Here is a 13,936-nt window from a genome sequence, read left to right on the forward strand (position 1 = left end):
TAATCTCATTCAATCAAGTAATATGCTGATATATAGGTCTGAGTCTTTTCTGGTCTATAGTTCAGCTAATGTACTTTAAATAGCAATATCAAACAAGGGAAATCAATGCGTTAGCTAACGAAGGTATCCAACAAACTTTGCAAATGCAACTAAATTTACCATAAAGGCATTTCGCACTCTCAAACATTTTTGTTGTTTTAACTAGGTATTAGTTTAGTTATTTTCCCTATGTTGTTTGTCTTGCCTAGTAATGATAGGCTTACACGTGGCCACAGTTTGTAGTGTCAAGGCTGATTGATTGCCATATGTCCATGTATTCATTCACCTACCTTGGCCATATTCACTAAGGCTAGGTTCACACCTATGCAGTTTGCATTTGCTCCGGTTCTGTAGTGCGTTTTGCAGTGTGTTTTTGCCATTTTTTGATGTGTTTTGTTTTTTTTCTTATTGCTAGGCAGATTTAGAACTCAAAAAGCATGAAAAAATGCAGCAAAACGCATTACATGCTTTTCTGCAGCGTTTCCATTGAAGTCTATAGAACCAAAAACGCAACTTTTTGCATTTAAAAAAGTCCCAGACCCTTTTTAAAAGATGCACCAGGTGAAAACGCGGAGATGTGAACGTGTCCCATAGGAAATCATGTTAAATGGACTATAGTGTGTTTTTGCAAAACGCTACGCAAAACACTTAGGTGTGAACGTAGGGTCAGGGGACAGGCAACTTCTTGTTCCAGGTCACGCAGCATCCAATCCTTGCCCAGCCATTTTTCTATGTTGCATCACAAACATGGGAGTGCTAATGTGATGAAAATACATCTCTTCCCTTCAGTTGTTCTGCCTGCTTGTGCCTGTTTCAGATCTAATTATTATGCCACTTTCACCTGCAGAACACTACACAGAGATCCAGGGATTGTGGGAGATGTAGTTTCTTCACAGAAAATGCCAGTTCTCAGACTACAGAGGCCAACCTGTAGCTGATTTCCTGTAGCCATTTTCAATGGTTTGAAAGCACACTCTACTCAAAACTGAAAGTCTCTGGGGTCAGTGATCATAACATACATGCTCAGGGTAGTCCACCCTGTTTTCTTTTGCATTCTGGGAACCCATTTTACTTGCCTGTTAGTAATAAAACAGCATTTCTAATCACACCCATGTTATATTGCTTTCTGTCTTTGATGCAAAAAGCCTGATCTTTTAAAGTGTCTGAAAGAACTTCAGAGAAATGGCTTACTCAGAGCCATAAAACCTGCCTTGAAAAGTTGTTTCTGATTGCTAATACATCAAGCACAGAATTAAAGCGGTATTAAACTCAAAAACATTTAATTTATTGCAGCTTAGTCAATGTTGTGTCTGCATTAGGTTTGTTTTTTTTAGTCTTTTTTTTTTTTTTCACCTGGTGATCCGGCTAGTAATACTCTTCCTGTGGGTTCCTACTTATGTGGATTTCAGGTCATTTGCCAGTTTGCAGAAACACACTACAGTCCATATAACATAATTTTCTATGGATTTCGTTCACATCTCTGCCTTTTGAGCTGGTGCACAGATTTTTGAACGGGTCAGGGACTTTTTTTTTTCCTGCACCAGATTGTGTTTGGCGTGTAACAGACTTATTATTAAACAGAATTTATATAGCGGAAACCCTTTGCTGAGCACTTTACAATAAAGATTTCAATGGAACCTCATCAAAAACGCATGCAAAACACATGTACACGAGTTTATCAGCTGCAGCATACATGAGCCCTAAGGGGGTCTACACTGACTGGAAGGGTTGGAAAGATTCGGGTCTTGTGAAGGACAGGTGGCGCCCGGGTGCCTGGACAAAGGCGTGGAGGAATGTCAGGTCCCCGTAGCTGCTGTCTGTCAGTTTCTGGGGGGCGTGGCTTCTCTTTCTGTCCTTTCACATCCCCTAGATCAGTGGTCGGCAAGCCACGGCTCGCGAGCCACATGCGGCTCTTTACAAACTTTAATGCGGCTCTTCTGTGTGCCGGGCGCCCGCTCCCCTCCCTCCTCTCGGGCGGCCGCCCCAAAAGTCAGGACTCTGCAGCTAGCCCAGCAATGGGCAAACTACGGCCCGCCGGACCTTTTTTTCCAGCCCGCGGAGCGTGGCAAACATTGGCTGTCAGGATGTAGGCGGGGCAGCGTGACGAACTCCTCTCCTCTCACAGTCCGCCCTGAAGACCGGAACTGCGCAGGAACACGGCGAGAGGAACGCGCGGAGCAAAGGTAAGTGAATTGACACAATATGGGGAATGAATTACTATAGGGGGGATGAATTACTATAGGGGGGGGTGAATTACTATAGGGGGATGAATTACTATATGGGGGATGAATTACTATGGGGGGGATGAATTACTATAGGGGGGATGTATTTTCAGTTTTAAAAATGTGGCTCTCAAAATAAATTTCAATCGTGGTTTTGGCTCAGTTGAAAAAAAAGGTTGCCCACCAGTGCCCTAGATGTTTGTAAGATCAGATTTTTGAAGAAAGGCTGCATGCATGAGATCAGTGTTTAATCGTTTCTTAGCCTGATGGTGTGTTTAGGTGATGGTCAGGTTTTGTTAAGATGCAATATAAAGATGATGATAATAGTGATACTTAAATATGATTGGTTCGGTTTTGTTTTTTTCAGGCAAAAAAGCTGTTTGTTTTCTTTGCTGAAGTAAGCTGTTTTTGTTTAATTATATATATTTATATTTTATTCTGTATATATGTAAATATGTTTTTTTTATGATGTTGTTTGTTTGTAAGATTTTTAATAAACAACATTTACACTGACTGGAATGCAAAGAAGACACCTTTGGACAGCAACATTGTCAGTCTGGGAAGACAGTAACGTTAGATGCTCTAGGTACAAACAGATTTACTTGGACTTGACTAACAAATTAAAGCCAAACTCCAGTTAACATGTTTTAAGTGGTTACAGCAAACGGTTTTTATTTTTTTAGGATAAAAGGTATTACATAAATGAATACAAGCTGATCATTGTAATCACCCCTGTCAGTGTTAAATGGTTTGTCTCAACCTTCTAACTGCCGCTTTTTCTGGAAAATTTGGCCTGTTGAAGGAAGTTGAAAAATAACAAACTTACTGGTAAGATCACCAGGTCAGAATAAAGGAAAAAAAAAACTAAACACAGCCACCACATCTATAAACGGGAAAGCTGCAGTATATCACATTTTTGTTTTTGGGTTTAATACCACTTAAAGAAGGCCCACTCACCCCACATTGTATGTGCTCTCCGGACAATTACATAGCCAGGGATTAAAGGATAAGTTCACCTTTTAATAAAAAATAAATGCACATTTTTTTTCAGGTAAATAAAATGCATATTTATTATTTTTTGTCTGCAGGAGCCTGTACCAGTGATCAGCAGATTGCTGGTGCTGTGCAGGTCTCCTGCAGATCTGTCAGTATGTCTGCTTGCCCATATGGGATGTACAAGCAAGAAAATATACTCCACAACGGTAGTCAATTGAGGACTACAAACCGACAAGGCTGTTGAGACTTGTAGTCTCTCATTCACAGAGGGCTGTGTATGAATGACATGGCCAGGTGGGCAGAGCCCCGAATGGCCGCATTTTTTAAAAATTTGATAGCTAGTGAGGGGGGAGAAGATACCCCTCTAGCTATTAAAGTGGGGGCCGGTCTGATCGTTACATCTTACACCCTGAATATGGGTGTAACATGGTATTAAAGGTGAACTTATCCTTTAAATGCATTTTCAACCTTCCTACCTGCATTTTGTATTTTCCACCTGCATAGGAGTGCATTTATCATGTAGTTTCATGGCGTCATTAGTTGGCTTGCATGCACGACCTACAGTAGAATAAATCTTCACATTCTGATGTCTGAAGTTTCTATTTATGTTTAAATGTTAAGCACACTGCATATGTTAATGGGGATTCAGTGATAGACCTCTGGAAAGTAAAGAGTGAAGCACCTGAATATGTATTACACTGATTTTATTTTTATCCAGTACAAAGCCTCTTTAAAAAGGACATCTGTCACAAGATGAAATGTTAGCTGTCTGGCTGTCTATGGCTTTCATACTTTCTAAATCAGTAACTCCCATGAAACAAGTATGCAGGCAAATAAATCAGAATTTCCAATCTGCATATGAACCACATATGTGCAAAATCCTAATCGTCGGTGTACTGAAATATTCGCCAAATTCAAGTGAAAACAACATTTATAAACTCCAGTAAGCAAAAGACATTATATATACACTAGTGGGGTTTATTCACTAAAGCTGGAGAGTGCCAAAGCAGGCTCACGTCTGCATAGAAAACAATCAGCTTCTAACTTCAGCTTGTTCAGTACAGCTTTGGCAATAAAACCTGGATGCTGACTTGTTTCTATGCAGACGTGAGCCTGATTTTGCACTCTCCCGCTTTAGTAAATGAACCCTAGTATATTGTGCCCCTCATCTCATGCTAGGGTTAGGCAGATGTAATGCATTGTAAATTAAGGATGCCAAGGGCTCGTCCACATATTGGAAGTAGTGAAGAGTAGTGGACAGTGCCAGCTGCCAGAGGTGACAGAAAAGAGGTAGATCTTTCTGCTTATGCCTTTATAAATAGCATTTATACCTGATATACTGTATACATTGACACCATTACCAGTCCTCTGTAGACTCATCAGATGACTACATGGAGAATGCAGTCAGGAAGGAAGCAAGCATGAAGTTCCATTTGTAGCAATACCTTTTAATAGCACATAAGTAAAGTTTCCCCATTAAGGACACAGACATCAATAAGAAACTGAAATTCTATTTAAAATTAAATGAATTTTGAGAATCCCTTTAATGCAGGAACCAAGACGTGTCTGTGCAAGCTTTGTGATATCTTCAGAGCACCCTGGGATTGCTTAAAGCAGGGGTGTTAAACTGGTGGCCCTCCAGCTGTTGCGCAACTACAAATCCCATCATGCCTCTGCCTTTCGGGGTCATGCTTGCAACTGTCAATCTTGCAATGTCTCGTGACTTGTAGTTTGGAAACAGCTGGAAGGCCGCCAGTTTGACACCCGTGACTTAAAGTGTAAGGATAAAAAAACAAAATATGCAGTTCATCTCTGCAATACACACACTTATCCCATGTTTTGCCTCTTGTAAGCAAGTACAGAAATATACCTGCTGATCCTGCCAGAAATCCATTGGGCTAACTTCCTGTGCTCTCTGCATGTTCTCAACTAATCAACCCTACCCAGTTCACATCTGTGGGTGGCAGAACACCTACCCCCAATGTTATGAAGATGTGTTCCCTAGTCCAAACACACCTCTACTACAGACACAGTACAGTGTCACCTTGGGACAGAACTTATTCCATAAAGCCTTGTATACTTGTGCCAACAAACGGCTGGTTCAGCAGAAACCCGCCAACTACTGGCTCGTGGGTACAGCTGTGTGTTCTGTTGAACGGGCATGCTAAAAAACCAGCATCTGATCAGCGCTGGCAGCCAATTGCTGCCAATGCAAATCAGTGTGTTCTGGCAGGGGGGCAGTCCCCCTGTAAAAACACAAAGGCACAGCTGAGGAGATCGCCACACTAACATTGCTTGTGTTAGTACAGCGATCTCTCAGGTTTTTTTTTTTGTTCAGCCTGGGTTGAAATAAAAAAACAAAAAAAAACAAAAGACAAAAAAGAGCTTCTAGTGTGCACCAGGCGTAAAGTGTTACTAAACCCACAACAGTAAAATCAGTCTGTATATGCAGTAAAGCATGGTTGTTATATTCACTGTGGAACCGAAGGGGCTCCTCCAAACTGTGTAAATAAGCGGTTTGATCCTGTCTTCTCTGATCCTCCCCTTCTTTTACTGTCCCCAATCCATCTACTGATAGTACAGAGCCCTAGGAGGCAATTTGCACATGCTCAGCTTCGTGTGTATTGCTAGAGGGTTTTTTTTTTGGGGGGGGTGCATGTGCTCAGCACAGGGCCAATGAGTGCTGTCTGGACAGAGGATCAGGGGTTGCTCAGCCTCATAAGACAGTCAGAAAAGACTGAAAACTCCTCCTACAAGATTAACTAGTGCTTTGCAGGACACTAATAGAAGTCACAAGACTGCTCTAACTGCTGATAAGAAAAGGTATTTAGCAGTTTATATTTACTAAAATAATTGCATTTCCATGTTCTGTGTACTGTGGGAAACCAGATATAGTGAATGCAGGGTCCTGGGTTTAGTAACACTTTAACACTGCTGCTTAGCCATGTACCCTTCTGCTTCCATATCCTTGCTACTGGTCAGTGGGTATATGATAGGCAGCCTTGCTGACCAATAGGAGGGATGTCTATTAACCTCTAGAGGTCTGTATTTGGTTCATATTCTCAGTTTAAAAGTATATATTGTACACTTGTACAGAACAGGAATCAACACAAACTAGTAAACACAAGAGAAACATATTTTGCTTTTAACATACTACTTTTTCGAGAATAGGCTTAATTTATAAACAGCACGTTACTTTCTGCAGCCACTTGCCCTTTAAATAATTTTCACATAACGATACTCTGTAAATCACAGACACAGAAATGCACCATTCCCATACATATATAACCCTACTGAAAATGAAATCCAAAGTTTTAAAAAATTCCACATAGTTACTAGAATTGCTGAGTCACATGTACTGTGTGGTTATATACTGACACATGATTAGAAAATTGGATGAGCTTGTGCTCATGAGAACTCTTGTCATACATTATCTGGTATTACCAATATTTGATTCTGTTATCGAGTACTATATTAGGCTTATTTAACTAGACAGGGCAAAGAGCAGTGATGGTGCATAAATGACAGATATCAATATTAGCCAATCAGATGAATTTACAGAAGTCAGAACAATACCTGTTACTGCAGAATGACTGCTAGAGCTGTTTGACTTTGCTCCTTCCCTTATTAAATAAACACATTACATGTAGCTTCATCAAAGGCAATACAAACAGAAAACGTTATACATGCCCCTGCAGCAACCAGGTGAAACCTTGATTCTGTGAGTTCAGGTCTGAGGCTGCTTACTGCAGGGAAAAATATCTATGTATAAGGTTACTTTCACACGGTCTGCCTATTTTTCGAGTGGACCGATCAGGTCTGCCTTTCTATTTTTCAGGCAGACCTGATCAGACCATCCAGTGCTCTCTATGGAGAGGTGGATATAAGTGGACTTGTGTCCATTTACACTAGCCTACATCCGATCCAATCCACTAAAAACACATATGGGGATCCGTTCCCCATCCATCTAGTGGATCAGATGATTTAAAATGGACAGGTGGTCTGTTTGCAAACGAACGCTCCATATAGAACAGCGGGTTGTATCCATGTCTGCTCTGCACAAGTGGAGCGGACATGACCTGTCATTTGCCTGCGCAGCAGGGGATCAGCAGATAGATCTCCCGCTGAGCAAGCAGATCCGCTTGGAGTCTGCCCATGTGAAAGAGGCCTAAAGCTGGCCATATATGCCCAGCAGGGTGAACGGGGAAAAAAAAAATGATTCCTCCATCCATACAAGTGAGGTGATGAAGGATTCCCCCACCCACTGGGACACTGTATTTCTGACAGCAAGACTCGGCACTGTCAGAATAAACTGATCAGTGACTGCAGCAGCTGATCAACAAACTTTTTCCAGCATGTCCAACACAAGTCGTTCAAATGACTGACTTCTGTTGAGCAGGGACAGCGATACACTAATGGAAGTTTGGTCAGTCACTGGTGAACTGGACACATTTCGATCAGTGTATGGCTAGCTTTACCTTTAGGTACTATCATAAAAACTCTTGAAAGAAATCGAAGATCCATATGCAAGTGTTCCACAATAAGAAAAAAAATATTTGCTTTAGATCCCTGGTTCCCAGTCTGCTGGCCATTGAGGCCCCTGCAGACAGCAGTCTATTTTTCCCCTCAACCCTGTAATAGCAGTGATTTCTAGTCATCCTTACATAAAGTGTTCTTAGTTTTTTGTCTTCTGAAGAATCTCCCCAGTCTCCAACAACTCCTATAGTCTTTGACCATCTCATTTGACTATCTCCTGAAGCTTGTCTTCAGTCTCTGTAGCATCACACTAAATATTATGTGTGGCCCTTTGGCAATGACAGGGGCCACACCTGAGACCCTCTTTATCATAAAAGTTGACAAACACTGCTTTAGACATTTCCTCCAGTTTTACAGACATACCACCGTCTGACATTATGGGGTTGATTTACCAAAGGAAAATAGGCTGTTTTAAGGGATGTTGCATTTTGCAAGAGAATTTGCCCCAGAGCTTAATGAATATGATAAAGTTTCCCTTTGCAAAGAATACCCAATCATGTGAAAACAAAAAGACAGTTTATTTGCTTGCACATGACTGAATGAGTCAGCAGAGTCAGCTGAGCTTCACCTCATTTACTAAGCTCTGGGGCAAATTCTCTTGCAATGTGAACAGTCTATTTGCCTTTGGTAAATCAACCCCTCCAAGTCTACTTTCAAGGTGAAGAAAGTGCACAACAGATTATTTGTCAGTGCCAAAATAGCAGTAGAGCCAGTTAATAGTTAATGCTGAAAAAATTCTGAAAGCGGTCTGCGCTTTCCAGCTACCTCCTCCACTTCCTCAGGTTCTTCACAAAGAGACGATATGGACGGATAGCTGTCTCTGGCCTTTAGCTTTTTCTTGGGTCCTGAGGGTGTTGTAAAAAATTTGTTTAGGGAAGAAGGCTTTTTGAGGCCTCTCGTCAAGTCATGGAAAGCAACGTCATCAGAAATGACACCAAGAAAGGTGCTAGTGGTCCCCAATATGGAGGTTCCAACCTTGGAGTTCCTTTTCAGAGGGTTAGAATTTTCCATAGCTAAGAAGGCTGGATCCTTCAGTATATATCGTACAGGCACAGCACATCCTTTCTTCAAATAATGGTAAGGCTTTTTCCCACTGTTATCTCGTATATGGATGTTCGCATTATAATCTTTGACCAGCATGATTATAACATCCTTATGTTCATGAATGGCAGCTATATGTAATGGGGTGTACCCTCCAAAGGACCTCACATTGACATTAATGTTAGCGCCACCTTTTCTGCTTGATTCAAATAAAACTTTAACCATCTCTATGTTGCCGCTTTTGGCTGCCCAATGCAGAGCAGTAAACCCCGAAATAAAGTCTCTCTTATCGGCCAATTCGCTGTCAATCATCATAAAACCCAGAAGTTTATGGTTCCAGCGTCCATTGGTGGCAGACACCAACCACTCATGCTCACGTTGGATTAACGGCACCACATCAGAATATCTGTTTTCTTCGCTAGCTTTCATCGTTTTGGAAGCCCTCTTCATATGGGGGGACTTGGAACCCACATCATCGAGGTGTCTCCTGCCCACTCGTGGTGATCTAGGCAAGGGGGCTTCGTGAATAGTTGGGAGAGGCAGATTCAATGGTGGTGGTGGAGATTCCTGAAGCACCGGTGGGCAGCTTGATAGCAGCACAGATGTGCTTTCATCCTGGTTTGCCTCTAGAGCATCAAAAGACGTCTGCGCGTACCGCAAAGGCAGCATGTGCGGCTTCTGACTTTCTTTGGGCTGTCCATCAGACCATGACTTGGGAACAGGCACCGGTCCTGAATGATCCATGCGAGACACAATATCGAAAACAGACTCCCTGGGTTGCTCATTTTCATGCTGTGTAACAGAATCTGATTCCTGGAAGCTGCTTAGATCCTCCTGATCAGCGGGGTCAGGTTCTCCAGCACCAGAGTCCAAGGTATGATTTTGGGCTTCAGAGAAGTCCTTCTGAGAGGACCTTTCAGTGTCAGTGCTGACTGATGGCTCCAGTGTGTTGTCACTTACAGGTAGAGGCTGTGCTTCCTCCTCCAGGTCTCCTTTGCTCTGAATTTCCTCATCCTCCTGTGTGTTTGCAGATTGTACTAAGTCTGCCAGTAAATGGGTATATTTCTTCCTTAGCACCACCACCTTACACCCATCCTCCTCCTTCACCACTGCTATAGTGTTCACAAACCTCTTGAAGAGTTCTCTGTTGTTTGCCTTCTCCTGAGGATCAGGGGAATCCAGCACAGGCTTAAACTTCTTGAGCAGCTCAGAATTCTTCACCTTCCCTCCCTGCTCCAGGAGAAAGTTCATCACCACCTCTTGTGTGACAGCCATGCTCCAGGAGGTACAGCCACGAACACAGCTAGAAGAGTGGAGAAGAAGTCCTGACCTCTCCCATGTCTCCTGTAGAATGAGAAGTACCTGCAGCTTCCGGGGTGAGCTGTGTGATCAGGTCTGCTACGCCCAGCCCGGACCGATCAGTCAATAAAAGAGGGGGAGGGGAGGAGAGCAGTGTGTGTGTGTGGAAAGCTTCCTTCACCTGGAGCCTCGCACACTGTTCCCTGTTATGTGTGGGATGTACACTGCACACAGCTCTATGTACAGCCTCATGTATCAGTAGGAAAACCTGAAGGGAGGCAGCTAGGAATGCAGGTGTGGCAGTGTATGAGGGAATAGTTTGTTTATTCAGAGATTACTGAAATAAAACACTTGTGGAGGCTGCTCCAGTCACATTGGTGTGTGCAGAGGTGGCAGAGGTGTCCATAGCAAGCAGGCACCATTCCATCTCCTCAGACGTCAACCTGGGAGAGCAGTTTATAGGGTGAGACAGGGGGAGTTCATAGCAAGCAGGCACCATTCCATCTCCAGAGACATCAACCTGGGAGAGCGGTTTATAGGGTGACATAGAAGTGGCACAGGCGTCCATAGCAAGCAGGCACCATGCCAGCTCCATCTCCTGCGACGTCAACCTGGGAGAGCGGTTTATAGGGTGAGACAGAGGTGGCACAGGCGTCCATAGCAAGCAGGCACCATGCCAGCTCCATCTCCTGCGACGTCAACCTGGGAGAGCGGTTTATAGGGTGAGACAGAGGTGGCACAGGCGTCCATAGCAAGCAGGCACCATGCCAGCTCCATCTCCAAAGACGTCAACCTGGGAGAGCGGTTTATAGGGTGAGATAGAAGTGGCACAGGCGTCCATAGCAAGCAGGCACCATGCCAGCTCCATCTCCAGAGACGTCAACCTGGGAGAGCGGTTTATAGGGTGAGATAGAAGTGGCACAGGCGTCCATAGCAAGCAGGCACCATGCCAGCTCCATCTCCAGAGACGTCAACCTGGGAGCTCGGTTTATAGGGTAAGACAGAGCTGGCAGAGGCGTCCATAGCAAGCAGGCACCATGCCAGCTCCATCTCCAAAGACGTCAACCTGGGAGAGCGGTTGAAAGGGTGAGATAGAGGTGGTACAGGCGTACATAGCAAGCAGGCACCATGCCAGCTCCATCTCCAGAGATGTCAACCTGGGAGAGCGGTTTATAGGGTGAGACAGAGGTGGCACAGGCGTCCATAGCAAGCAGGCACCATGCCATCTCCTTCTCCAGAGACGTCAACCTGGGAGAGCGGTTTATAGGGTGAGACAGAGGTGGCAGAGGCGTCTATAGCAAGCAAGCACCATGCCATCTCCATCTCCAGAGATGTCAACCTGGGAGAGCGGTTTATAGGGTGAGACAGAGGTGGCACAGGCGTCCATAACAAGCAGGCACCATGCCAGCTCTGTTTCCAGAGACGTCAACCCAGGAGAGCAGTTTAAAGGGTGAGACAGAGGAGTCTACACCATGCCAGGTACATACTAAAAGGAATTCAATTTATTTATTACAAGTACTTCTATAGTGCCGTCAATTTACACAGCACTCTACATATACACTTATACATACACATACTAAGGCCCATTTAGACAGGAGACAATTAACTTACCAGCATGTCTTTGGAGTGCGGGAGGAAAACAGAGCATCTGAAGGAAACCCACACAGGCAGAGAGAGAACATGCCAACTCCAGGGAGGTGGTGCCATGGTTTGGATTTGAACCAATGACCTTAGTACTGCCAGGTGGAAGTGCTAACCATTTAGCCACTGTGCTGCCCAAATGACAGAATAGAATGCCAATAGACTTTAACAGGGCACTGGAATCCCCATAGAGAATAATGGAACAAAAGGGAATGCCAAGAGAATAATGGAACAGAAGGAAATGCCCATAGACACTAATGGGAGAGAAGGGAATGCCTATGGAGAATAATGGACCAGAAGAGAATGCTCATAGACAATAATGGAGCAGAAGGAGATGCCCATAGACAATAATGGAAGAGAAGGGGATGCCTATAGACAATAATGGAAGAGAAGGGGATGCCCATAAACAATAACGGGAGAGAAGAGAATGCCCATAGACAATAATGGGAGAGAAGGGAAGTCCCACAGACAATAATGGAACAGAAGGGAATGCCCATAGACACTAATGGAACAGAAGGGAATGCCTATAGACAATAATGGGAGAGAATTGAATGCCCATAGACAATAATGGAACAGAAGGGAATGCCCATAGACATAATGGAAGAGAAGGGAATGCCCATGGACAATAATGGGAGAGAATTGAATGCCCATAGACAATAATGGGTGAGAAGGGAATGCCCATAGACAATATTAAGAGATAAGGGAATGCCCATAGACAATAATGGAACAGAAGGGAATTCCCATAGACAATAATGGGAGAGAGGGGAATGCCCATAGACAATAATGGAACAGAAAGGAATGACCATAGACAATAATGGAATAGAAGGAAAGTCCCATAGACAAAAACTGAACAGAAGGGAATGCCCATAGACAATAATGGGAGAGAAGGGAATGGCCAAAGACACTAATGCGGGAGAATGGAATGCCCATAGACACTAATGGAACAGAAGGGAAGTTCCATAGACAATAATGGGAGAGAATTGAATGCCCATAGACAATAATGGGTGAGAAGGGAATGCCCATAGACAATAATAAGAGAGAAGGGAATGGCCATAGACAATAATGGAACAGAAGGCAATTCCTATAGACAATAATGGGAGAGAGGGGAATGCCCATAGACAATAATGGAACAGAAGGGAATGCCCATAGACAATAATGGAACAGAAGGGAATTCCCATAGACAATAATGGGAGAGAGAGGAATGCCCATAGACAATAATGGAACAGAAGGGAATGCCCATAGACAATAATGGAACAGAAGGGAATGCCCATAGACAATAATGGAACAGAAGGGAATTCCCATAGACAATAATGGGAGAGAGAGGAATGCCCATAGACAATAATGGAACAGAAGGGAATACCCATAGACAATAATGGAAAACAAAATAAATCTAATTTGCACACAAATCTGTGAAACATAACAATTTCACCTTTCCCACAGGTATTCCCCATGTAGAGTAGCAGATTTTAAAATTGAAATAAATTAGGGTTATAGCTGTTTTCTATGGAATGACAGATTAATGACACAAAGGAATGCCCATAGAGTATAACAGGAAGCAATTTGTGACGTGGAATCAGAGCCATTCAACATACCATATAAATCCTTAGCAGACATACTCTTCACATTTAGTGGTGTTGTTTAAAATTAAAATTAGATGGGATTATTATTGTTTTCTATGGAAAGATAAGGGTGAATGACAGAATAGAATGCCCATAGAATATAATGGGAAGCAAGATGTAACTTGGAGTCAAAACCATTAGGTGTATAAAAAAAAAAATGATCAAGACATACCAAGTTCAGTGTTGATGTTTAAAATTGAGATTAAGCGGGATTATGATGGCTTTCTATGGAATGACAAGGGTGAATGACAGAAGGGAATGTCCATAGAGTATAATATTAGCAAAGTATGAATGTATTTTCAGACCTATCTGTGCCATGTAACAATTTCACCTTTCCCACAGGTGTTCCCCCAGCAGAGTAGCAGATTGTAAAACTGAAGTGATCTTGGATTATAGCTGTTTTCTAGGGAATGAGAAAGGTGAATGACAAAATGGAATGCTGATTGGGTATAATGGGAAGTAAGATGTGACAACATCAGAACCATTAGACATATGAAATAAATCCTTAGCTGACATACTCTACAAGAAAACAATATTAAACCC

General features: G+C 43.0%; 1 protein-coding gene across 1 annotated transcript; it reads right to left on the minus strand.

The window, feature by feature from the left end:
* Positions 1–2,898: 2,898 nt before the first annotated feature.
* Positions 2,899–10,306, minus strand: SOWAHA (sosondowah ankyrin repeat domain family member A). Its single transcript, XM_089673047.1, has one exon. The coding sequence runs from the start codon at positions 10,107–10,109 to the stop codon at positions 8,514–8,516; it is 1,596 nt and encodes a 531-aa protein (XP_089529173.1). The 5' UTR covers positions 10,110–10,306; the 3' UTR covers positions 2,899–8,513.
* Between the last annotated feature and the right edge of the window lie 3,630 nt (positions 10,307–13,936).

This window comes from Staurois parvus, unplaced genomic scaffold (assembly GCF_062004578.1).
Source record: "Staurois parvus isolate SC_StPar_1 unplaced genomic scaffold, SC_StPar_1.0 ptg000133l, whole genome shotgun sequence".
Taxonomy (NCBI): domain Eukaryota; kingdom Metazoa; phylum Chordata; class Amphibia; order Anura; family Ranidae; genus Staurois; species Staurois parvus.